The sequence below is a fragment of the Microcaecilia unicolor genome, chromosome 13 (genome assembly GCF_901765095.1).
Source record: "Microcaecilia unicolor chromosome 13, aMicUni1.1, whole genome shotgun sequence".
In the NCBI taxonomy this organism is placed as follows: domain Eukaryota; kingdom Metazoa; phylum Chordata; class Amphibia; order Gymnophiona; family Siphonopidae; genus Microcaecilia; species Microcaecilia unicolor.
The window spans coordinates 70,561,914-70,588,716 of record NC_044043.1 but is presented as its reverse complement, the minus strand read 5'-3'; the positions used below and the strand labels follow the sequence as shown (position 1 = coordinate 70,588,716).

The 26,803-nt window shown below is 44.7% G+C and overlaps 1 protein-coding gene across 3 annotated transcripts in view; it reads right to left on the bottom strand.

The window, feature by feature from the left end:
* Positions 1–2,498: 2,498 nt before the first annotated feature.
* Positions 2,499–26,803, bottom strand: part of PUSL1 (pseudouridine synthase like 1) — a 91,594-nt gene continuing 67,289 nt past the window's right edge. For all 3 annotated transcript variants that reach the window (XM_030222640.1, XM_030222638.1, XM_030222641.1), the window contains 3 exons: positions 14,089–14,143; positions 8,070–8,232; positions 2,499–2,682 (listed from right to left, as the gene is read on the bottom strand). In XM_030222640.1, the coding sequence (XP_030078500.1) occupies positions 2,648–2,682; positions 8,070–8,232; positions 14,089–14,143 (253 nt within the window). In that variant the 3' untranslated portion in view covers positions 2,499–2,647. The remainder of the gene's footprint in view (positions 2,683–8,069; positions 8,233–14,088; positions 14,144–26,803) is intronic.

Sequence of the window (26,803 nt, the reverse complement as noted above, 5' to 3'; positions counted from 1 at the left end):
AAAAGTTAAATGCAGGCTGCGCTGCTGAATACTGATCTCAAGGTATTTAGGGTCTGATATTCAAAGAATCCTAACTTTAGGGCCCTTTTACTACATAGTAACATAGTAGATGATGGCAGAGAAAGACCTTTACGGTCCATCCAGTCTGCCCAACAAGATAAACTCATATGTGCTACTTTATGTGTATACCTGACCTTGATTTGTATCCGCCATCCTCAGGGCACAGACCGTAGAAGTCTTGCCCAGCACTAGCCCCGCCTCCCAAACACCAGGCCCGCCTCCCAATCTTGGCTAAGCTTCTGAGGAACCATTCCTTCTGAACAGGATTCCTTTATGTTTATCCCACGCATTTTTGAATTCCCTTACCGTTTTCATCTCCACCACCTCCCGTGGGAGGGCATTCCAAGTACCCACCACTCTCTCCGTGAAAAAATACTTCCTGACATTTTTCTTGAGTCTGCCCCCCTTCAACCTCATTTCATGTCCTCTAGTTCTACCGCCTTCCCATCTACGGAAAAGGTTTAGCTTGTGCTAATGTCCGTTAGTGAGTACTAAATGCTGTTAATCCTATTTTATACCTATAGGCCACATGGCACTTAGCACACGCTAATGTCCATTAATCCTCGCTAAGCTGTAGTGAAAGAGCTCCTTTGAAAGCTATAGTTTCAGTTACTGTTCTTATATTCCACTGTTACCAAATTTAGGGGTCCATTAACCAAGCTGTGGTAAAAAGGGTTTTGCGGTAATGGCGGGGGCCCCTTTTACCACAGCGGATAAAAAGCCCCTAAAAAAGACATGACCATGCGGTAAGATTATTCTTACCAAGTGACCATGTGTGTGTGTGTGGCGGGGGGGGGGATGCACTAGCTCCCACAGTAACCGGGCAGCGATTACTACCGGGTTAGCGCCACGCTAGAAATTACAGACTTATTTTCCGTAGCACCGGATTTGGCGTGTGCTCGAGGTGGAACTACCACGGGCGGCTGCATTGGGCCGGTGGTAGTTTCCGGGTTACAGCACGGCAACCCTTTAAGAAAAAGGGCCCCTTAGTTCTAAGCAGATTACATAAAGAGTGCTAGATCATACATCTAGGATCATGCCTGAATGTGTTTGTTATTAACAATACTCAATACATACTTTTGAAATAAATAAGTTTTCACTGATTTCTTGAAAAGTTCAAAACTAAATGGAGATCTAATTGTATCCAGAAATGACGACCAAAGGACAACTGCTTGATAAGAGAATACTGTCTGAAATATTTTCCAATAGCGCACACCCTTAGGGCTGCGAAATGTTAACATATTAAACTGACATATGAGACCTTGTAAAAGTAGGCCTACATATCAGTGATGACGTATAACCAGGGATATCACCGTGTAATATCTTAAACAATAAGCCACCGAGCTTAAACATAATACGGGCTTCGACCAGGAGCCAGTGAATAATTGAGTAAAATGAAGTAATTGCTGCTAAATTGGCCTATTTGAAAAACGTTACAAGGATCGAGTGCCTAAATTTATACTAAACATTTTACTCAATTCTTAAATTTAAGAGCATAAACAGAGGCAACAGGCGCGGATTTAGGAGAGGAAAAAAAAGGTAGGCGCTTGGCACTGATTTTCAGTGCGGCTCATAAATCTAATAGCAGGTCTACATTTATAAACATAACTTTTAAGGCCCTAAATTAAGATGAATTGTCAGTCGAAAAACTTAGGCACAAAATTAGACGCTTAGCTTAGGCGCATACATTTAGGAGTTTGAATATTTGGCCCTCACTGATTCAATGCTGGACTTGTGCACAGAACGCTACAGTTAAATTAGTAATAATCTCTCTGTCTGAGACTATCTGCTCAGAACTTAGCTGTTATCTTGCTCCTATTCTGTTATCCTCCTTCTCCTGTAAAGTTCTTTGCTTTGGTGGAGATTTTTGTTTTTATTATTTAATTAGCCAGTCCGTGAATGTAATATATATTTTACATGATCCACTTTGAACAATTCACTTCATAATTTAAATATCTCTTCTCCATAAAACTAAAGTCTTCCTGCCATGACAGGCAATTTCGCCATCTTCTGCTTTCAAGAAAGTAGCATATATCTTTGATTTGTCTGAATCTTTCACTCCGTAATGGAGGTCCTTCCATAAACCAAGACAGTGAAATGTGTGCAGAACATCAGCTAATTAGTATATAATAGAGGCAGTGTATGCAAATCAAGTTCATGCATATTCATTGTGGATATCCTGAAAACCTGACTGGCGAGGAGTTCTCCAGGACCGGACTTGGGCAACACTGCCCTAAAGTACCATATCCAGCAATGTGGGTTTATAGGGTGACGGGATCTCAAGTGCAACCTGTGTGGCTGAAAGCAGATAATGAGGGTGATCGGGATTCTTTATAGATGTAAAGTACCACTGAAATTTAAGTTATTATACGAGACACGAGAAGGTCATACACACCACACCATGTAACAGTAAACATAGCATGTTTATTTACAATGTACTCTACTATCAGGTAGTCAAATTATTCTTATAAAACCATTTACAAGTCAATTTCTAGCAGTGAAATGACACATTTTTCAGCACTCGGGAGACATAATTATCTACACAGTCTATTTATTAAAAAATACCAAGCCCACAAATAGCCACCTTTTAGCTAACTGTTATGTTCTCATCAGTCTTCAAATCTGTAAAGAAGAAAAACAAAAACAGGTTAAATCCTTTTTCTTTCCTTCTTGCTTTCCTGTATTTTATGGGTTTTATCCAGTTGGTGGTGTGAGAGAAGACCCATGCGATACGAACGTTTGAGAGGATGGCTTTCAGAGACAGGCTTGTATAAATTGTCCAACCTAAGTGCAGGTAAAGTTGCGCATGGATAGCCTGGATGTGTATTTATTGTTTATGTTATACTGCATTTCTTACTTACCTATTCAAAACCAGTGGAGAATGTGAAGTGTATCAATAACCAAAAAACTTTACAAACATGTACAAACTAGCGAAAATCAAGGGGGGGAAAAGCCTCAGAACGCTTTGGTGCACACTGCACCTCTAGTACATAAAACAATCATAGGCAAAAAAACCTCCTTCATAAGTGAATTCTAAATGTAAAACACGTGAAGAAATGTTTCAAAAACGTAACTGAAGACTGTGCCATGCATCAGTATGCTGTCCGTGGCCAGTGTTTCGCCAGTCTGCTTCAGGGACCAACAAATTGTGTTGAAAAGGTGCCCGTCAGCTACCTTTTCCCTGCTAGTTTATATATATTTGTGAAATTTCTTACTTACAACACACATTCCATGCCAGAATGGTTCACAAGGCACAAAACTAACTGAAAGATGTGAACCGGGCTTTACAGCTGGGCACATATTCCTGGATTTTTTAAAGCACACCTATATTTTACATCAGAAAAATTGTGAACCAAATAACATATAGTAACATAGTAGATGACGGCAGAAAAAGACCTGCACGGTCCATCCAGTCTGCCCAACAAGACAACTCATGTGTGCTACTTTTTGTGTATACCCTACTTTGATTTGTACCTATGCTCTTCAGGGCACAGACCATATAAGTCTGCCCAGAACTATCCCCGCCTCCCAACCACCAGCCCCGCCTCCCAACCACCGGGCAGACTTATACGGTCTGTGCCAGAGCCGGTGGTTGGGAGGCGGGGATAGTGCTGGGCAGACTTATACGGTCTGTGCCCTGAAGAGCATAGGTACAAATCAAAGTAGGGTATACACAAAAAGTAGCACACATGAGTTGTCTTGTTGGGCAGACTGGATGGACCGTGCAGGTCTTTTTCTGCCGTCATCTACTATGTTACTATGTAACAGATGGAAATGTGCACCCAGCCTTCCTGGAGTAATTCCCCCAGTCAGAATTCCTGCGTACTTTTGCTTTGATAATCCGGCGGAGTTTGCATTCAGAAAAGCATGCATGTAAGTTTCTCTAATTCAGGCAGTTGTATCACACATGTAAGAAGATCTAGGTATCTTCCTGCTCAGCAAGGCAACTTGTTTCCCTTTTCTTGGGAGATAAAAAGAAAAACAAAAAAGGCAACAGTCTACTTGCTACATAAAAGTCTGTTATAAAAAGTAGACCGATACACATATATAAAAACAAAGAAATAATTTATTCAAACCAAGATAAAAACAGTGCCCGACGTGGCCACGTTTCACCCTCAGGCTGCGTCAGGGGTAAAACTAAAAATCAGGGGTGAGAAACATACCCCTTCAAAAAAAGCTGTGCTTGTTAACAGCCACATCGGGTACTGCTTTTATCTTGGTTTGAATAAATTATTTCTTTGTTTTTATATATGTGTATTGGTCTACTTTTTATAACAGCCTTTTCTTGGGAGGCCAACTCCACCAGCTCCAGGACACATGCAGAAAAACATCGTTTCTTCTTGTAAGGGAGGAGTGGCCTAATGGTTAGCGCAGCGCAGTGGCGTACCAAGGGGGGGGCGGTCCGCCCCGGGTGCACGCCGCTGGGGGGGTGCCGCAGCGCGCGCCTGCTCTGAGTTCGCTGACTTCGCGCGTTCGCTGCAGCTCCCTCTGCTCTGCTCTGGAACAGGTTACTTCCTGTTCCGGGTCAGAGGGAGCTGCAGCGAACACGCAAAGTCAGGGAACTCTGAGCAGGCGCGCTGCGGCACCCCCCCCAGTGGCGTGCACCCAGGGGGGGGTCCGCGCTGCATCGTGGGGGGGGGTGCTGCACCCGGGGGGGGGGGGGGGTCCGCGATGCATTGGGGGAGGGGTGCTGCACCCGGGGGGGGGGGGGGCAGGGCGCCGCCCCGGTTGTCCGCCCCCTTGGGAACGCCACTGGCGCAGCGGGCTTTGATCCCGGCAACTTGGGTTCAATTCCCACTGCAGCTCCTTAACCTTCCATTGCCCCAGGTAAAAAAAACAAAAACAAAAAAAAAACTTAGTTTGTGAGCCCTCTAGGGACACAGAAAGTACCTACATATAATGTGTACATCTACTAGTGCTATAGAAATGATTAGTAATAGTTGTTGTTTCAGGTAGGCAAAGGCTTCGTGGAGTTCTCTCTAATACAGAAATGCTGTCAGGGAGTCTTGCTGCTCTGCTTACTGTGATTGTACCACCTGGCATATCTTTTTTTTCCCAAATTCTAAAACACGTTGAAGTGAAGGGCAGCCACTGATGATGTGTTAATGCGATACAGCTTGGAATCATTACTGGGTGACCACACTGCATCAGCAGTGACTCTAGTACTGCTAAGGATTAGGCAATGTTTGCTTTCACGGAAGGTACCAGGGGTTTTTTATTCTGGCCATTTATCTGCTTTAAACATATCGCTTAGAAAGGATCAGTCTGGTGCCCGGAGAATCTGGGTTCGGTTCTGGGTCAAATCTGTGTGTGGCTGAGGAGTAAAGTTAATCTTGCACACTGTTAACCCCATCATAGCATACCTGTTCATACCCATTCCAACAGATCAGGATGACTCTTATCCTCTGTAATAATTGTGGTGCTTTAGTTTCAAGGCCAATCATCTGGAGACTTAAGGCTTGTCCTATCTGTCATCAGCTCGCTAGTTTAAAACAGGAGCTCAGTAAAGCAGGAATTAGATGCACTTAAAGCAACTTCTAAGACTGCACAAAATCATACTGCACAGAATCAAGCCAAATTCACACCCCTGCCTCAAAGGATAAAACCACCTAAAAATAGATGGTTCACGGTAGGCTCAGGCAGACTTCGTTATGTGACACAGAAGCATCCGCCCTCACAAGTGTTGCCCCTACAGAATTCTTTTGCTCCATTACAGCACTATGATGCTCCTGAAAACAGAACTGAGGCAGAAGAAAAAGCAATGAAAGTGGAACAAAAAAATATGAAGGTACCCAAAGAGAAAAGACACCCCCAAATCACTAATGTTGAAACACATACCAGGAAATGTAGATGGAAAGCGATGACCACAAATGCTCGCAGTCTAAGCAATAAAGTTCATGACCTTCAAGCCCTGATGTTGGAGGCAGACTTAGACATTGTTGCAATCACAGAGACGTGGCTCAATGGTTTCCATGAATGGGATGCAAACATACCAGGCTGTAATCTATTTAGGAAGGATAGAGATGGTCGTAAAGGTGGAGGAGTAGCTCTGTATGTGAGAAATGATATTGAGGTGACTGAAATGACAGGGACCTGGGGAAAGGAAGAAGCGATATGGATCACCTTAAAAAGAGAGGATAGAACCTCTGTCCACGTGGGTGTTGTCTACAGACCCCCCGACACAAATAGAGGAACTAGATAAAGATCTGATCGCAGACATTCAAAAGTTGGAAAAGAAGAGAGAGGTTCCACCCCAGGATATTGAAGGAGCTCAGAGAGGTTCTGGCGGGCCCTCTTAAAGATTTGTTTAATAAATCCTTGGAGACGGGAGAGGTTCCGTGGGACTGGAGAACGACGGATGTGGTCCCTCTTCACAAAAGTGCTGATAGGGAAGAAGTTGGAAACTACAGGCCGGTAAGCCTCACTTCGGTTATTGGAAAAGTAATGGAAGCGATGCTGAAGGAAAGGATAGTGAATTTCCTGGAAGCCAATAAGTTGCAGGATCCGAGACAACATGGTTTTACCAAAGGTAAATCGTGCCAAACGAATCTCATTGAATTCTTTGACTTGGTGACTGGAGAATTGAATCAGTGATGTGCTACAGATGTAATCTACTTAGATTTCAGCAAAGCTTTTGACACGGTTCCCCACAGGAGGCTCTTGAATAAACTTGACGGGCTGAAGATAGGACCCCACATGGTGAACTGGATTAGGAACTGGTTGACGGACAGACGCCAGAGGGTGGTGGTTAATGGAATTTGCTCAGATGAGGGAAAGGTGAGTAGTGGAGTGCCTCAGGGATCGGTGCTGGGGCCGATTCTGTTCAATATGTTTGTGAGTGACATTGCCGAAGGGTTAGAAAGTAAAGTTTGCCTTTTTGCGGATGATACTAAGATTTGTAACAGAGTGGACACCTGGGAGGGAGTGGAAAACATGAAAAAGGATCTACGGAAGCTAGAAGAATGGTCTAAGGTTTGGCAATTAAAATTCAATGCGAAGAAATGCAACGTGATGCACTTAGGTATAATCAAAAGCCGATTTTGGCCAGGTTCAACTGCTTTCCGTTGCGGAGCCGGCGAAACATCAAGGGGGCGTGTCGGTAGGGTAGTGAAGGCGGGATGGGGGCGGGATGGGGGCATGGTCACGAGATGGCCGGCTTCGCATGATAATGGAAAAAAAAGCCAGGCTTGACGAGCATTTCGCCGGCTTTACTTGGTCCCTTTTTTTTCACAACCGAGCTTCAAAAAAGAGCCCCAACTGAGTACCGGAGGGAATCGGGGATGACCTCCCCTTACTCCCCCAGTGGTCACCAACCCCCTCTCACCCAAAAAAAACCCCAAATTTTTTTGCCAGCCTCTATGCCAGCCTCAAATGTCATACCCAACTCCCTAGAACAGTATGCAGGTCCCTGGAACAGTTTTTCGTGGGTGCAGTGTACTTCAGACAGGTGGACCCAGGCTCATCCTCCCCCTACCTGTCACACTTGTGGTGGTAAATGGGAGCCCTCCAAAACCCACCCAAAACCCACTGTACCCACATGTAGGTGCCCCCCTTCACCCCCTTAGGGCTATAGTAATGGTGTACAGTTGTGGGCAGTGGGTTGGGGGGGGGGATTTGGGGGGCTAAACAACCAAGGGAAGGGAGCTATGTACCTGGGAGCTATTTTTTATTTATTTTTTAATTTTTAGAAGTGCCCCCCCAGGGTGCCCGGTTGGTGTCCCGGCATGTCAGGGGGGCCAGTACACTACAAATGCTGGCTCCTCCCACGACCAAATGCCTTGGATTTGGCCGGGTTTGAGATCGCCGGCATTATTTTCCATTATGGCCGAAAACCGATGCCGGCCATCTCAAACACAGCGATCTCTGACATTTGGCCGGGCCCAACCGTATTAGCGAAGAAAAAGATGGCTGGCCATCTTTTTCGAAAATACAGTTGGCTCCGCCCACTTTTGGCGCTGGCTCCGGAGATGGCCACCGCCGTTCGATTATGCCCCCTCTATGTTACTTACCAGTTTCATCATATGCCACATGTTTGAGGAAAAGTCCGTCTGGTGGTGCGATGGTATTATTTGGAAACGCCTGCGGATCTCTTGTCTCCAGAATTTCCTTGACCTGGTGTGCTGCTAACCTTCCCTGGCCAACAGCCACCAGAGCACCAGTCATTCTGCGAACCTGCAGTGATGAGCAAGACAAGCTGTTATCTAAGCTTCTCCCTCCCTATTTCCAACCACCTCCCGTTCACTGTGTGGGCTCTGGCAAGGGTACTACCAAGCTCTATGTTCTACCAAATGGCAGCCAGCATTTGGGGAGTTTCAATTCAGATTTCTTGGTTTGCAACATCCAAATTTGGCAGGTATGTTAAAAATCCCATTTTCTTCCAATTTATTGCAGGGAGACCAATTACATTTAAAAACAGATCTAGGCTACTCAAGTCCCTGGGTGCCACAAGCAGGTTGGGTTTTCAAGATATTCACAATGAATATGCACGAGATACATTTTGCATAGCGTATGCAAATGCATCTCATACATATTTATCGTGAATTTCCTGAAAAGCTTGCGAAGCTCGAGGATCAGAGTTGTTTCAGAATACACCATAGGACAGAGTTTTAGCTGCAATACTGACTCTGGAGAAAGAAGGGGAACCTGTGTGGCCTGGAAGCTTGGGAACTGCACTTTCAGCATCAGGAGAGAACCACAACATCACTGACCGCTAAACCCATGATGTAGGTTGGTCCAGTGGACGCTCTCACTGGATGACCCTTATTTCTGTACGTTAAGTGGCCTAACATAGCAACCACATGACTTTAGACTGTGGTCAGTGAATTCATATTGGGGTGTGGGAGATGAAGTGATGCTTTTCAGCCGCAAGGGGAATGATGTAAGATTTCCTTTGGAGTGACTCTGTACTGCTTAGCAACTGGGTTTAATAAACTGATTTTGAAGACACCTTAAAAGAAACTTGATGATTTCAATTGAACTCTTAACACTCTCCTTAAAAAGTAAGAGATATTCAGCATTTGTTCCTCTGGCAACTTATAATCAGTGTGACAAGTTCTTCTGTTCTAGCACTGCGGCAACTCCTCCACAAAGCTATTCAAGGCTCAGATGAAATACGGCAGATGCATCACTTATTACTGCTGCCCTTCTCTCTCCCCACCTCCCTCACCGACTGCGTACACCTCCTGCCACACTGCAGCATCTGCTTATATTTGTTTTCCATTGAACTCCGAACTTTAAGATGTAGCTTCTTCCCCCCCCCCCCCCCCCTCCTCGCCACAGCTCCGCTTCAGGTCGGAACAAGCATCCCAGCTGAGGTTATCACAGCATGAAGCTGTCAGTTTATCTTGCATGGACTCTATCCCACAGGAGACCTTGGCAAGCTATAGCCTCTCCCTTTTGCTCAGGGCTGGCCCTATCTCTGCTTAGGTGAAGGAAGGATTAAGGGGCTCCTCAGGCCTGATGCTACAGCTGCCCCATGCATCCTTCTCACGGACTCCCCCCTACTCAGTGCTGCTTTCCCTTCACTCCCTTTACAAGCGGCTCCATATACACATTCTCCTGAAGGTAGCAACATGCTGACCCTGAGCAAAGCATCAGAGAGGCTCTATAGAATTAAAGTCGTAAAGTGTTGAGGAACAAATGTCAGGCTGGTGGTTGGGAGGAGGGGATAGTGCTGGGCAGACTTATACGGTCTGTGGCAGAGCTGGTGATGGGAGGCGGAACTGGTGGTTGGGAGGCGGGGAATCCTGCTGGGCTGACTTATACGGTCTGTGCCCTGAAAAACACAGGTACAAATCAAGGTAAGGTATACACATATGAATTTAACTTGTTGGGCAGACTGGATGGACCATGCAGGTCTTTTTCTGCCATCATCTACTATGTTACTATGTAAGTATTTAGGGAGGACCTCTGGACATTTTGTTATTTTGGAATGGACTGAGGGAGTTGGTGTCATAACAGTTATATCCTTATTTACCGAGCATTCTTCTCATAAACAGAAAATGGGAGAAAACCTTTATAAAGTAGGTTTCACAGATGGGAAGACCAGCATGAACCTAACCTTTTACCCTGGCATTTAAAAGCCTGTCCAAATAGAAACCAGAAATAGCAATAAACCAGAAAACATTTCCAGCAATCAGGACATTTATTTGACCAGAGGTAAAGCAAGCATGGATGCAAACATGTCATGTAAACTACAGCCCCACTGCCTTGCGCTGCACGCTTTTCAGCTGAAAAGTGGAACTCTAATGATCTTCAAATATTCAATCAGACCAACAAAGCAGAGTAGATGGGCAATGTAATTCAAAAACTATACCTATTGGCCACCAGAGGTCACTGTTGCCTATCTTTCTGGACAGCTTTGAAAAATACCAGGAAGATGGCTGAAATGTGTAACGCTGCTGTATAGCGTAAGAATAAGTCCACACTATTCACAGTACCCACAATATCTTTAAAGAACACTGTGGGGTTTTCTGAATTATTGGCATCTTTTATATTCTTCTGCACCATTTTGCATTTTCATGCAGTTGGGGTGTAAGAACAGGCACCCGTTAGTAGGTACGATTATTGTATTAAGAGGAGCAGTCGGTACACTAGGTTTTGGATGTATATTAATGTTCACTCTTCACAGTTTTTGCGCTTTAGCACTGCAATATTATTGTAATGTTAATGGCTGCGCTCCTGAAGAAGCCTATTCAGGCGAAATGGACGGCTCCATACAGCCTTTGAGATGTCACCATCTAACTATATATATATATATATATATATATATATATAGATGGATAGATAGATAGATAGATAGATAGATAGATATAGATATATAGATAGGATTTATTTACCGCCTTTTTGAAGGAATTCACTCAAGGCGGTGTACAGTAAGAATAGATCAAACATGAGCAACAGGCAATTACAGCAGTAAAAATATTCAAGTAACAATACAAAATATGGCATGGTATACTACTTGTAATGACAACACAATACGTAATAGAACATTATAATTGGTAGTGAAGGGTAAGGCAAAGTTGTAACATATAGATGAGTAAGAAAGTAGGAAGAATTTGAAAGTAAGGTGACTGATTTGAAGAAAGTTGCACGTGAGGTTAGAGAGATGGTTAAATATTATCTCAGCTAGGGTAGGAGTGGATAAATATGTCCCGCTGCAGTATGTGCAGCCCGAGTCAATCCTTGTGTGTGTGAGTGAGACTAACAAGTTAGTTACTTCTTCCATTAAAGGCTTATCAAACATATAAACGGCAAGTGACCAACTCACCTGCAAATGCGCAGTAGAGACTTCCCTCTCTGTCCCGCCCTCGCGTCAAGACGTGATGACGTCAGAGGGCGGAACAGAGAGGGAAACGGAGTCGGAGTCACTGTTGGACGCTGCCGCCTGGAAACGAACATCGCGCGCACCAACCTCCACCCTCCCTCCCCATCCTCGCCGTCGCTCCCACCCTCCTCCGTGCCGGGCCCCCTGCATTGACCTGACAGCGCCTCTCATCTCTGTGTGGAAGCGCTGCAGGCACTGTTGCTACTATTGGAGATTCTACATGGAATGTTGCTATTCCACTAGCAACATTCCATGTAGAAGGCTGCGCAGGCTTCTGTTTCTGTGAGTCTGACGTCCTGCGTCAGACTCACAGAAGCAGAAGCCTGCGCGGCCACATTGGTGATCTGCAAGGGCCGACTTCTACATAGAATGTTGCTAGTGGAATAGCAACATTCCATGTAGAATCTCAAATAGTAGCAACAGTGGAGGAGTGGCCTAGTGGTTAGGGTGGTGGACTTTGGTCCTGGGGAACTGAGTTCAATTCCCACTTCAGGCACAGGCAGCTCCTTGTGACTCTGGGCAAGTCACTTAACCCTCCATTGCCCCATGTAAGCTGCATTGAGCCTGCCATGAGTGGGAAAGCGCAGGGTACAAATGTAAGAAAAATAAAATAGATATTATTGGAGATTCTACATGGAATGTTGCTATTCCACTAGTAACATTCCATGTAGAAGGCTGTGCAGGCTCCTGTTTCTGTGAGTCTGACGTCCTGCACGTACGTGCAGGACGTCAGACTCACAGAAGCAGAAGCCTGCGCGGCCACATTGGTGATCTGCAAGGGCCGACTTCTACATGGAATGTTGCTAGTGGAATAGCAACAATCCATGTAGAATCTCCAATAGTAGCAACATTCCATGTAGAATCTCAAATAGTAGCAACAGTGGAGGAGTGGCCTAGTGGTTAGGGTGGTGGACTTTGGTCCTGAGGAACTGAGTTCAATTCCCACTTCAGGCACAGGCAGCTCCTTGTGACTCTGGGCAAGTCACTTAACCCTCCATTGCCCCATGTAAGCCGCATTGAGCCTGCCATGAGTGGGAAAGCGCGGGGTACAAATGTAACAAAAAAAAAAATATATAAATAAAAATATGTGCGGCTATTTACAGCGATGCAGTATATTTAATTATTTGTTGTTAAAAGCGATAGATATTGAATGATATTGATAGACATAAGGAGGTTTTCTTGACTGATGATAGTGGAGCTATTGAGAGGCTTGCCATATTCCTTTGAGTATTTTTGGCTCTATTGGATATATGCGGCCACTGAGGTCTTTCCTCCGTAATCAGTTTTCTTTAAAGATATTGGGGGCACTGTGAAGAGTGTGGACTTATATTGTATTACTGCACATTTTATTATTTACCGTATTTTTCGGACTATAAGACGCACTTTTTTCCCCCAAAATTTGGGAGGAAAATGGGGGGTGCGTCTTATAGTCCGAAGGTAGATTTGGCTGGCTGGCTGGCCGCCCGCCCTCCGAGTTCCGGATCGCCGTCAGGGTTACCTCCTCCCCCCCCCCCCCCCGGCCCTGTCACCACTTCTCCCTACTCATGCGATCTTCCCTGGTGGTCTAGTGACGTCGGGGCAAGAAAGAGCCACCTCTTTCCTGCCCAGCGCGCTGCTCTCCATCCTCCTGTATGCAGCCTGACGGTCTCGGCGAGATTCAAAATGGCCGCCGAGACTTCAATTCTCGGCGGCCATTTTGAATCTCGCTGAGACCGTCAGGCAGCAATGCATACAGGAGGATGGAGAGCAGCGCGCTGGGCAGGAAAGAGGGGGCTCTTTCCTGCCCCGACGTCACTAGACCACCAGGGAAGATCGCGTGAGTAGGGAGAAGTGGTGACAGGGCCGGGGGGAGGGCGATCCCGAACTCGGAGGGAGGGATTTGGACAAGACGCACCGGAGCACCTAGGTTTTAGAGGAGGGAAAAAGGAAAAAAAAATTTTTCCTATTTCCCTCCTCTAAAACCTAGGTGCGTCTTATGGTCCGAAAAATACAGTAAGTCCTTGCGGTCCATCAGAAGTGACTTTTTATTGTAAAAATAAAAGTGAGCAATAGCACTCGGGATGATCCCTAGCATTCTGACTATTACTGTTTGGTTTACATGTACTGCAGTTGAACCAGAGCTTCCAGACCACCCCAGTTCCAGGAGGGAGATTTTTGCCACCCTCATCCTGATGCATTATGTGGCCTGTAACCACTGATTTGAATGGTTAGAATCAGGACTAGTACCAGTCACAAAAGAGAGGGGAAACAGCATACAAATACAACCAAGCAAACAAAAAAAAGCAAACACTGGGCCTTCAGGATTGAGAAAAATGTAGTCCTTTAAAATGACAAAGACCCGACACGGGCCGTGTTTCGGCGTACAACCGCCTGCATCAGGGGTCAATAAAGTCCTATTGGTCAACTTGCGGACTATTGCACAAAGGGTAAGTAAAACAATCGGGGTAGAACTCCTGGGTAGCACCTGGGGAGTTCAGTAACTTAACTGTTCATAAGCCTTGAACAGGATCTCAGGACTACAAATACCACACAGCTTTGGGTTGTAAGTTTAAAACCAGGACTGGCCAAAAATTCTCTCTCCTGGAACCGTCTAACTTGGCAGCTCTGCAGTTGTAAAGCGTTTTCAACCCTGGTGTGAGCTTCATTCTCCCACTAGAACATGGTAGTGAAGTCATAAGAATAAATTTGAAAACTATCAGTACCTGCTTGTAGAGAAAGGACCTGCTGCTGAACATCAGCTCCCAGAACTGCAGATCTCTTGGGGGAAAAAAAAGGAGATGAGAGCTGGTTAGGAGTACGGCAAAGTAGGCATACTACACTCACTCAGGACAGGATGAATCCTATGGAGGGGCATAATCGAATGGGCCGCCCATGTTTTCCTGCAAGGACGTCCCCGCGAAGGGGCAGGGAAACCCGTATTATCGAAACAAGATGGGCGTCCATCTTTTGTTTCGATAATACGGTCGGGGACGCCCAAATCTCAACATTTAGGTCAATCTTAGAGATGGTCGTCCCCGATTTTGGGCGATAATGGAAACCGAGGATGCCCATCTCAGAAACGACCAAATCCAAGTCATTTGGTCATGGTGATGCATGTGGGTAAGAGGAACCCGAATTATAGCTACGTCTTGCAAGGTTCCGCGTTAGGAGTTACGGATCAAGAAAGGGATCTGGGTGTCGTCGTCGATGATACGCTGAAACCTTCTGCTCAGTGTGCTGCTGCGGCTAGGAAAGCGAATAGAATGTTGGGTGTTATTAGGAAGGGTATGGAGTCCAGGTGTGCGGATGTTATAATGCCGTTGTATCGCTCCATGGTGCGACCGCACCTGGAGTATTGTGTTCAGTACTGGTCTCCGTATCTCAAAAAAGATATAGTAGAATTGGAAAAGGTACAGCGAAGGGCGACGAAAATGATAGTGGGGATGGGACGACTTTCCTATGAAGAGAGGCTGAGAAGGCTAGGGCTTTTCAGCTTGGAGAAGAGACGGCTGAGGGGAGATATGATAGAAGTGTATAAAATAATGAGTGGAATGGATCGGGTGGATGTGAAGCGACTGTTCACGCTATCCAAAAATACTAGGACTAGAGGGCATGAGTTGAAGCTACAGTGTGGTAAATTTAAAACGAATCGGAGAAAATTTTTCTTCACCCAACGTGTAATTAGACTCTGGAATTCATTGCCGGAGAACGTGGTACGGGCGGTTAGCTTGACGGAGTTTAAAAAGGGGTTAGATAGATTCCTAAAGGACAAGTCCGTAGACCGCTATTAAATGGACTTGGAAAAATTCCGCATTTTTAGGTATAACTTGTCTGGAATGTTTTTACGTTTGGGGAGCGTGCCAGGTGCCCTTGACCTGGATTGGCCACTGTCGGTGACAGGATGCTGGGCTAGATGGACCTTTGGTCTTTCCCAGTATGGCACTACTTATGTACTTATGTACTTATGAGGAGCCAGCATTCGTAGTGTACTGGTCCCCCTCACATGCCAGGACACCAACCGGACACTCTAGGGGGCACTGCAGTGGACTTCAGATAAATCTCCCAGGTGCATAGCTCCCTTACCTTGTGTGCTGTGCCCCCTAACCCCCCCCCCCCCAAACCCACTCCCCACAACTGTACACCACTACCATAGCTCTTAGGGATGAAGGGGGGCACCTAGATGTGGGTACAGTGGGTTTGTGGTGGGTTTTGGAGGGCTCACATTTACCACCACAAGTGTAACAGGTGGGGGGGGGGGGTGGGATGGGCCTGGGTCCACCTGCCTGAAGTGCACTGCAGTACCCCCTAAAACTGCTCCTGGGACCTGCATACTGCTGTCATGTAAACTAAATCTCTTCTTTAGCATCTGACTTGTTTCTCCAATGTAGCAACCTTTGTTGCATTTTTTACACTGAATGATATATACCACATTTGAAGATGAGCACGTGAAAGATTCCTTAATGTTGAATATTTTTCCTTTGTGAATGACCGTGGGGTCCTGTGAAATGTTTTGGCATAATTTGCAGCTGGATATATATATATATATTTTTTTTTTTTTGTTACATTTGTACCCCGCGCTTTCCCACTCATGGCAGGCTCAATGCGGCTTACATGGGGCAATGGAGGGTTAAGTGACTTGCCCAGAGTCACAAGGAGCTGCCTGTGCCTGAAGTGGGAATCCAACTCAGTTCCTCAGGACCAAAGTCCACCACCCTAACCACTAGGCCACTCCTCCACTCAAGGATGTGTGTATCTTCTATATATCATTCAGTGTAAAAAAAATGCAACGAAGGCTGCTACATTGGAGAAACAAGTCAGATACTAAAGAAGAGATTTAATTTACATAGACACCATATGAAAAATGCTAGTACCAAAATGCTAGTACCCCTGTGGGGCAGCACTTTACAAAACCAGTACACTGTACCAGAGATTTCATGGTAAGAATCCTGAAAGGGAACTTTAAAACAATACAAGACCTTTGTAATGTAATGTAAGACCTTTGAAGTCAGAATGATTAAATATTTTGACACCCACCAGACAGGACTTAACAAAGATCTGGGTTTTCTAGCTCATTATAAACCATAAAATTCTACTGCTTTGTCACCCTCCTATCTCCATGCATATCTCCCTGTCCCTCATCCACCTATTCCTGTCTTTCACCTATCCACCCCCATCCTGTTAGACTGTCACTGAAATGCTTTGATGTTTCACATATATATACTATCACCTACCAACATTTGCTTATTTCCGATCTGTTGAAGAAGGGCAACCTTCGAAAGCTAATCAAGAAATGTATTAAGTTATGTCCAATAAAAAAGGTATCATCTTATTTTCTTTTCCATGTTTTATTTTGTTTTATTTCTATTGATTACCTTTAAAAGTGGACTAACACGGCTACCACACCTCTCTACTCATTTGATGGGTAACTGGTCTCAAGATGGGTTGAGCCTTCCCAATATGAGACTTTACAATATTGTATGTCTCCTGCGTCATGTTCGAGATTGGCTCTACTCCTCTAGTTACTTTACACCTCTTGCGCCATATAACTTATCTGTACTGCACGTGGAGAGATCTTTGATTCCTAGATATTTTAGGAATAGTGTGCTCTTAGGCCCTCTCAGGGAAGTATTGAGGTTTTTGGTGAAAGGGTTAGGAGGGGACCCACAAGTCACTGAACTGATACCTATAAGAGGAAACCCTGCTTTTCCCCCAGGATTAGGCAATCCGACCTTCATTCAGTGGGAGCGGTCGGGATTGAAAACCTTGGAACATATCCTAGATGTGGTGGGAGGGTTGAAGTCTTTGAATCAATTAAAACGCCAGGACTGTATTAGATGGGGAGACACTTTTGCATATTGTCAGGTCAAACATTACATTCGGTCCCTGCCGTTGGGGGCTCTGGGGTTCTGGAGTGAGGGCAAGCTTCGAGACTTTTTTGAGACAGTTGCTAAGGGTGCCCCCACGATATCCGAGTTGCATAAGGCCTTATGGGAGATCTGGAAAATCAAAGGGGTAGATGAAATCGAACTTAAATGGGAACAGGACGTGGGGGAGAAGTTGGACTCGTGGGACTTTTTGGCTTCTATTAAGAGTATACCACGCCTTACTAGCAGTGCTAATTATAGGGAGTGCTCTTTTCGTGTCTATTATAGAGCTTATTTATCCCAGTTTCAGCTTTTTGGGGCGGAAGGTATTCCATCGCCAACTCCTTTAAAGTGTAAATTAGCGAACAACACTTTTTTCCATGCGTTTTGGGGATGTGTGGAGATAAGTCGATTTTGGCACCTGATTATTGACTATTTGGCGTCAATTTTTTCTTGTAGGATCGCCGGCTCCCCACTCCAGTTAGTGCTGGATTGCCCAGGGGACTTTTGAGGCCCTGCAGCAGAGAATAGACTGATGTTTTGTAAACTGTGTTTCCTGGCGAGGAAGTGTATTTTGCAGACCTGGACCTCTGACTCCCCGCCTCAGTTTTGGCATTGGCGTAATATGGTATTTCTGTTAGTATCTTGGGAGGCAAGGGAAGTAAAAGGCTCCTTTAAACGTAAATCTCTTTTTTTGAAAATTCGGAATCTACTTGGCTTCTTTGTCATCAAGAGGAAGAAGTCTTATTTTGAACCTGTTGAGCTGTCAGCGAGACTGTAGGGGGGAGGCTGGGGTGGGATTAAGAGTAGGGTAAATTGCTTTCCGTCCACTGCTCTGGGGGGTTATAAGAGTCCAGACCTCTTGGGGCATGGGTGAGGGGGGGGAGTCCTGTAGGGATAAGCGGGGAGAGGGAAGGCGGGAGGAATGCTCGACTGGGTTGGATCAAGGTTCATAAGATTTTATTGTTACTGCCTCATTGAGTCAGTGGTCAGTTTGTCTGGCTTACACACCAACTCTAAACCTTCGTATTTCAGACACCCTACAAATTCTTGGAGTCACCATTGATCGACACCTAACACTAGAGAATCACGCGAAAAACACAACCAAGAAGATGTTCCACTCAATGTGGAAGTTAAAAAGAATAAGACCTTTCTTCCCAAGGACTGTTTTCCGTAACCTGGTACAATCAATAGTGCTCAGTCATCTAGACTATTGTAACGCACTATATGCCGGCTGCAAAGAACAAATAATCAAGAAACTTCAAACAGCCCAGAACACTGCAGCTCGACTCATATTCGGGAAAACAAAATATGAAAGTGCTAAACCCCTACGAGAAAAATTACACTGGCTCCCACTTAAGGAATGCATCACGTTCAAAATATGCTCACTAGTTCACAAAATTATCCATGGTGACACACCAGCTTACATGTCAGACCTGATAGACCTACAACCTAGGAATGCCAAAAGATCATCCCGCACATTCCTTGATTTGCACTTCTCCAACTGCAAAGGTATGAAATACAAACTAATGCATGCGTCAAACTTTACCTACCTGAGCACACAATTATGGAACGCGTTGCCGCGCAGCTTGAAATCGATCTCGAAAGAACGAATTTCCGCATACTACTGAAGACCCATCTCTTTAATAAAGCGTACCACAAAGATCAACCAATGTGAATATGCACAAATCGCCCATTTATATTCAGAACTGTATTATAATATCTGCTTGTATACTATTACTATGTCTTATTATCATCATGTTGACCAAGATCCTTCTGTAATACTAAATGTCTATTTTCTAGCATTCTTCCACTAATCATGATGTATTGTAAGCCACATAGAGCCTGCAAAGAGGTGGGAAAATGTGGGATACAAATGCAACAAATAAATAAATAAATAAATAAATACATTCTTGGTTATGGTTTAAGGATGTGTTTATTTCTCCTAGGGATGGGAAGGGGGGGGGGAGAGATGGATGGGGAGGGGAGAAAATTATTTCTGTGCCAATGGCTTTTTGCTCTTATATAGCATGTTCCTGAGATTCAATGTACGCTATATGGATGTAGATGGATTTGTTCAACATGCTGGTTTATCAATAAAAATTGTTGAAATAAAGTCATTGAGTCTGAATCTAACCTGGATATTCAATGCCAGGCCGTGTACAGGCACTGGCATTGAATATCTGGGCTGGAAGGTACGCAGATACTGGCCAATATGCAGTGCTGGCACTTGCATAGTTAACTGGGCAAGGTCAGGGCTGCCTTTTGTGGGATCCTACTTGCCCAGTTAGCTATGTGGCATCAGCACTGAATATCACCAGCGCCTGCAAACTACCAGTGGCTCCCTGACTTGCCCCTTGGACTGCAGAGTGTCGAGGCAGTCAGAGGGCATTTTCAGTGACACCTTGTGTTAAGTGCCACTGAAAATCTGGGGATGGCTCTTTAACTATATATCCCATTCCTCTACCAGTCCTTTGCGATAGGGGTATGCGGTCTTATAGTGTATAAGGCCAGGAGAATTTGGTTATAGAATCATAATCTGTGTGCTCCTTGAGCTATTAAAGTATTGGGAGGGGGAGGGGGGAGGGACTGTTCATGCACGTCACAAAGTTTATCAATGTGGTTAATGTCAGCTTTTGCTTAGTCTGCTTTGTTTAAGGTTTTCGATCCATTGTATATTGAACTTGGGGGAAGCATTCTTTGTTACATCATCAATAACATTTGTTGAAACGTAATTAGGGGGGGGGAGGGAGGGAGGAGGGGGGGATAAAATGGAAAATTTGTATAGTGACTGGAGTTATGACATTGATAATTTGTAATGGTCTCTTTTCATAGCATACTCTGTATCAGCTCTGTTACTATTAATAAAAAGATTTAAATATAACTATATATATCCCATTATTTATACATATATTAAATACTTTTAGATATATAAATACGCATGCCAGTATAAAAATCTGTCATAAATGAGGAGGTACAGTTGCCGCCCTTCTACTGGGCCCCCACCCACAGTCTCAACAAAACCTCCACCCTCCCAAGAAAACAACTTTCTGCTCCCCCTCCCCCCCCCCCCCCCCCCCCCCCACTACAGAACGTTCATAATTCCGCTGACCTACATATCACCAGCTTTCATTCTGCTCATCCTAAGTTTTCAAGGGCAGCAGGGATGCCCAGCTGTCCCTACTCCACAGCCCATGACACTGAAAATGGTGCCAGCGAGTCACTCCAGTGGTTATTCTGTACATGCACTGCAGGGAATTAGCACGTGCTCTCTGCAGCCAGCACAAGCAGCATCAGCATGAAACACAGTGCCTTTTTAATAGCTCTCCCATTCCTTTTGCAGCCTGCGGTTTCTGAGTGCCTGCAAGGTCTGCCCTGTCATTTGGCAGCTATGTTTTTCACACCTGGATCAGCTTCTCAGCCCTACTGACTTATGCAAATGAAGCTGCATAATGAGCCTCGGCATATGGTCCTGCATATTCCTCAGGATCCCCCTCAGGCCACCCCTGAGTGCCTGTTGTTAATTCCATTGCATGCTGCCAGCATGGAACCTGTGCCTGTAGGTTATCTGATCCGCTCTCATGGCCTAATCTAGGACTGAGAGTGTAAATTCTTTGTTCTCTGTTTTCAGCTGGTTCTCAAGGCAGAACAGACACATTCCTCCTCATTCTATAATTTGGCACCTAAACTTAAACGCCAGGGGCTAGATTCTAAAAATGGCACCAATAGAATTTGGCACTCAGCGCTAGTTCATGACCAATTACGTCAACATTTTGAAAACAGTAATATCCTACATCCATTTCAATCTGGTTTTCGTCATCATCACAGTACAGAAACCTTGTTAGTAGCATTACATGATTTCATCCGTTCGTCTCATGATCAACGTTGCTCAGTCATTATAGTTTTACTTGATCTGTCATCTGCTTTTGATCTGGTTTCAATTGGGATCCCAGGGACAGTTCTCACATGGTTCACTAGTTATCTTTTTAATTGTACTTACCAGCTTTCCTTCAATCACACTTCCACAACTTCATTTCCTCATCTTCAGGAGTTCCCCAAGGTTCTATTCTTTCACCAGCTCTTTTTAATATCTTCCTTGCACCCTTACGCACCATAATTTGAGATAACAGATGTAGACCTTTTTGTTATGCAGACGACATTCAAGTGCTCTGCAGAATCTCCAGCCCAGCTTCAATCACACATCTTAATATTTGTCTGTCTCAGGTGTCTTTATGGCTTAAGGCCTGTTCTTGAATGAAACAAAATGTGAGTCTATTCGTTTTCCATATTCACATGATCTACACATCTCTCCTCTTTTAAAAACACTATCAAAATTCTGGGTATTTTCGACTGAGTTCTCTTTCAAGCCCCAAATAGATGTATTTCTTCGCTCTTCTTCATTTTGCTCTTTGTCGAATCCGTGCAGTTCGTCCATTTATTCCAGCTACTTCCCTTCGTCCTCTGATTTTTGCACTAGTCATTTTTATTTATTTTATTTATTTATTGCATTTGTATCCCACATTTTCCCACCTATTTGCAGGCTCAATGTGGCTTACATAGTCTTGTTATGACATTAACATTACAGGATATTAGATATCATTAGTGATGTATTAAGATTAAGTGAGGGTATAGAAGAGAGTAAGGTGGGTGAGTATAGAAGGTAAATTCTCATTCGGACTACTGTAACTCTCTAGTCTGGTCTTCCCCTACATTCCCGTAAGCGTTTACAGTTAGTCCAATCAACAGCTGTCAAACGTCTTTACAATGTTCACAGGTTTGATCACATTACCCCTCTTTCTTGTTACTGAACACTGGCTTCCATTATCTGCATGAATACAATTCAAAATACTCGCTCTAGTTTTCAAGGCAAGGCTTTTCTCTATTCCTTCTTATCTCTTTAATCTTCTTTTTCCCTACACACCACTGCGTTTTCTTTGATCAGACCACAACCTTCTTACCCTTCCCTTCCCTCTCCCACACAACTCTGGCTAACAACTTTCAGTTATCTTGGTCCCAAACTCTGGAACAATCTTCCATCAAGTATCCATAATCAACCCTCTCTACAGACCTTTAAACGAGCCCATGAAGATCCATCTATTCACTTTAACCTTCCCTTCTACTTCACGATGCAATTTGTTTTGTTTAAGACTTTGTTTTTTTATTGCATATATTTGATGTATACTGTTATTGTTTTTAGATTTTCAGTTAACTGCTTTATGCCTATTTGGTTAGGCCATGGCAGTATATCAAGTTTTATTAAATAAATAAATAAAATATAAAGGGCATTTCAGGATTACCACTCTTTCTAGAATAGCACTGAGCACCAAACTCGTTCAAGTTAAAACTTGGTGTAAATTGTGGCATACAAATTTAGCGTGAATCCCTGCTATTCTGTAACACTGCACCATAGGCGTAGACTGGGGGGGGCGAGGGGGGGCAATGCCCCCCCAAACGACGCGAGGCGCCGTCGCGCCATTAGTTAAAAAAAAAAAACAAACACATGCAGGCACGCGCTCCTCTCCGTGCGCTTGGCTTCCCTGCCCTCTCTGTCTGCGTCCCGCCTTCCTCTGACGTCATTTCCTTTCGGGCGGGACGCAGACAGCGAGGGCAGGGAAGCCAAGTGGACGGAGAGGAGCATGTCCGTCTACCCCTCTCTCTTCCTCCCTTCCTCCGCGGCGCAGGCAGCAGTCTTTTCCAGTGTTCCTGGCAGCGGTAGCGTTTTACACGCTGCCTTTGGCTCTGCCCCGAAACCTTCTCTTTAAATTCCTGTTCCCGCATAGGTGGGAACAGGAACTTGAAGAGAAGGCTTCCGGGGCAGACCGAAGGCAGCGTGTACATCGCTACCGCTGCCAGGAACGCTGAAAAAGCTGAAGACTGTTGCCTGCACCGGACGGAGGAAGAGAGGGGGTAAACGGAGTCACCATCTTGGACCTCGCGGGGGGGGGGGGGGGGGGAGCAGAGGGAAGATGGAAGATGGATGGGACTGGGAGGGGTGGGAAGCAGAGGGAAGGAGCAGGAGATGGATGGGACTGGGAGGGGTGGGGAGCAGAGGGAAGGAACAGAAGATGGATGGGACTGGGAGGGGTGGGGAGCAGAGGGAAGGAGCAAGAGATGGGTGGGGAGCAGAGGGAAGGAGCAAGAGATGGATGGGACTGGAAGGGGTGGGGAGAAGAGGGAAGGAGCAAGAGATGGTTGGGACTGGGAGGGGTGGGGAGCAGAGGGAAGGAAGGAGCAAGAGATGGTTGGGACTGGGAGGGGTGGGGAGCAGAGGGAAGGAGCAAGAGATGGATGGGACTGGGAGGGGTGGGGAGCAGAGGGAAGGAGCAAGAGATGGATGGGACTGGGAGGGGTGGGGAGCAGAGGGATGGACCAGGAGATGGATGGGATTGGGAGAGGTCAGGCACAGCAGAGGGAAGGAACAGAAGATGGATGGGACTGGGAGGGGTGGGGAGCAGAGGGAAGGAACAGAAGATGGATGGGACTGGGAGGGGTGGGAAGCAGAGGGAAGGAGCAAGCGATGGATGGGACTGGGAGGGTGGGGAGCAGAGGGAAGCCTACTGGAAAGAAGACACTGCATAAAACAGAAGACACTGGGATCAAAGCGAATAGAAAAACTAAATGATCAGACAACAAAGGTAAATAAAAGTATTTTATTCATAATTTATTAATTGAAATGTCAGCTTTTTGAAATGTGCATCTGTGATATTTTGCCTGTAAATTCCATTTCCTTCCTCCATATTAGCATATTCATTTGCATATATATATATGCAAATGATATGCTAATATGCTCCACCCATTCTTTGCCCCCCCAAATGAAACAGTCAAACTACGCCTATGCACTGCACAATCTTTTGTGAACATCCCTGACCCACCTATGACCCCTCCCATGGCCATGCCCCTTTAGAGTTGTACATAAAGCAATTTAGAGACCCATTGTTACAGAATAGCGTGTAGCCAGATTGGTGCCCAAATCATAATTAATGCCAATTAAGTGCTCATTAGCTCCAATAATTAAATCATTGGAGCCCATTAACTAATTATTTTGGGTGTTGATCTGGGATCTGTGCCCAATCTTGGGCGACTTTTACAGAATCCAGGGGCATGTGTGCACTTATCTTATAGAATACTAGCACCGATACAGGTAAGTTACAAATGCACACTTAAGCCTGAGGTACACGCTCAATGCTATTCTATGATATGTGCAACTCGCTTAACGTGTAAATCCATGGGGACATTCACAGGGGAGGAGCCAACATTTATACACGTGACACCGAGCACTGGCTTCCTATTTCCTTTCGTATTAAATTCAAGCTTTTGGTCATTGTGTTTAAAGGTCACACCTCTCCTGCTCCAGCCTATATTATATAAGTTACTCATTCCTATACCCTCCTGCTCCCTTTGATCTTCTGACAACTTCCTATGCCCTTCCACAACTTTCTTCCTTACACCTTACCATTTCCCGTGAAACTGCCTTCAGTTACCTTGGCCCCAAACTTTGGAACTCCCTCCCTCTCTCTCTCAAGACTTCCTTACTAACCATCAAGGTTTTTCTCAAAACTTTTCTTTTCTCTGAGGCTTTTGGCCTCTCTATCTCCTAATTCCCTTCTACCTTTTCCACACCCCTGTTTCAGTTTCTAGCTATTTTGTTTTGTTGTTGTTTGAGTTGTTAACCGCATAGTCACCAAGGATGGCTCCGCTGCGATATATCAAGTGCTGTAAATAAATAAATAAATAAAGTGCCACATTTAGGCACATTCATTTGCGCCTGTTACATGGCATAATTGGTTGCGCTTAAACATAGGTGTGTAAATGCAATGTCAGTGTTCTATAAGTTTTGTATTTTTATTTATTAGGATTTATTTACTGCTTACTCAAGGCGGTGTACAGTAAGAATAAATCAACCATAAGCAGTAGACAATTACAGCAGTAAAAGTATTAAAATAACAGTACAAAGTACGGCATAGTATACTACATGCAATGTCAACACAATACATAATAGAACATTTTAACAGACAGCTTAGGGTAAAAGCAAAGATGGAACATATAGATAGGTAAGAGAGTAAGAGGAGTTAGAAAATAAGGGGATGGAATCTTGGTGCCCAGAGGCTGTTTCAGAATTAGCGCTCAGCGCACTGTACCTAGATACCTAACTTGTGAGACCCAGTTAAAAATTTACCCCCATAGTAACATAGTGAAGGGCAGCAGATACAAACCAACATGGCCCATCTAGTCTGCCCAGAAAGGTGGTTAGGGTTTCCACTGCTGCTCTGTGCTTCTTCAATCCTTTTGGCGGGTTCAAAACTTGATCATGGGGAACTATAAACAATCAACCAATCCCAGCAATTTGTAAATTAGCATGTAATTCCAAAGCTTTGTACACAATCATTTTTTGGACCAATGGAGGTGACTTATTTCAGGCGAGTCATAAATTGATTGTAAACTTACCACTCAACCATTTTTGTCATTGGTCCATTTTTTATATGTAATTTTGGATAGTTTTCTTGATCTTTTTACTTTACTTAACACTTTAATAATATCCCAATAGAGAATATGCACTCTCTCTACATTAATGTTCATTGAAACAGTAGTTTGTATATTCAGATGAACTGCTGACATGGTCTATGATCTGCATCAGGGGAGTGGTCCGATATTCATATCTTCTCTTCTTTGCATATCGGACCACTCCCCCAATGGTCCAAAAAATTACTGTGTACAAAGTTTTGGAATTACATGCTAATTTACAAATTGCAAGGCTCTGTGTTTCTTTCACTGCCCTTTTGAGATGAAGCATCCAAAGCTTTGTTTTCATCCTCTGTCACACGCTCCTCATTCTATAGAGAGTGGATGCAGTTAGACGCACAATTGGCTGTTCTGGCACGTAACTTAATTAAAAATGTAAGAACAGCCATACTGGGTCAGACCAATGGTCCCATCTAGCCCAGTATCCTGCTTCCAACCGTGGCCAATCCAGGTCACAAGTACCTGGCAGAAACCCAATTAGTAGCAACATTCCAGAACCCCAAAGAGTAGCGAGATTCCGGAATCCCAAGGAGTAGCAACATTCCACGCTACCAATCCTGAGGCAAGCAGTGGCTTCCTCCATGTCCATCTCAATAACAGACTATGGACTTTTCCTCCAGAAACTTGTCCAAACCTTTTTAAACCCAGATGCGCTAACCGTTGTTACCACTTCCTCCGGCAGCGAGTTCCAGAGCTTAACTATTCTTTGAGTGAAAAAATATTTCCTCTAATTTGTCTTTAAAGGATTTCCATGTAACTTCCTGGAGTGTCCCCTGGTCTTTTTACTTTTTGATGGCGCTACAGAGATGGTATACGTGCTCATGCCTAAATGTAGGTGCATTGCTGCCAGTTTATCCTAGTATTCTGTAACAGAATCTAGGCGCTCAGAAGCTTATACAATACTAGCTCAGAGCTTATCATTTTAATGTCCTTATTATCTCCACAGTGACTTATCCAAGTTCTCACAGTATCAGTGGCAAAGAGGAGCTGTGAACGCCGGATATCTCAACCTCCACTTTACAACCTTCAAAAATGAATCTTAATCAACCTAATC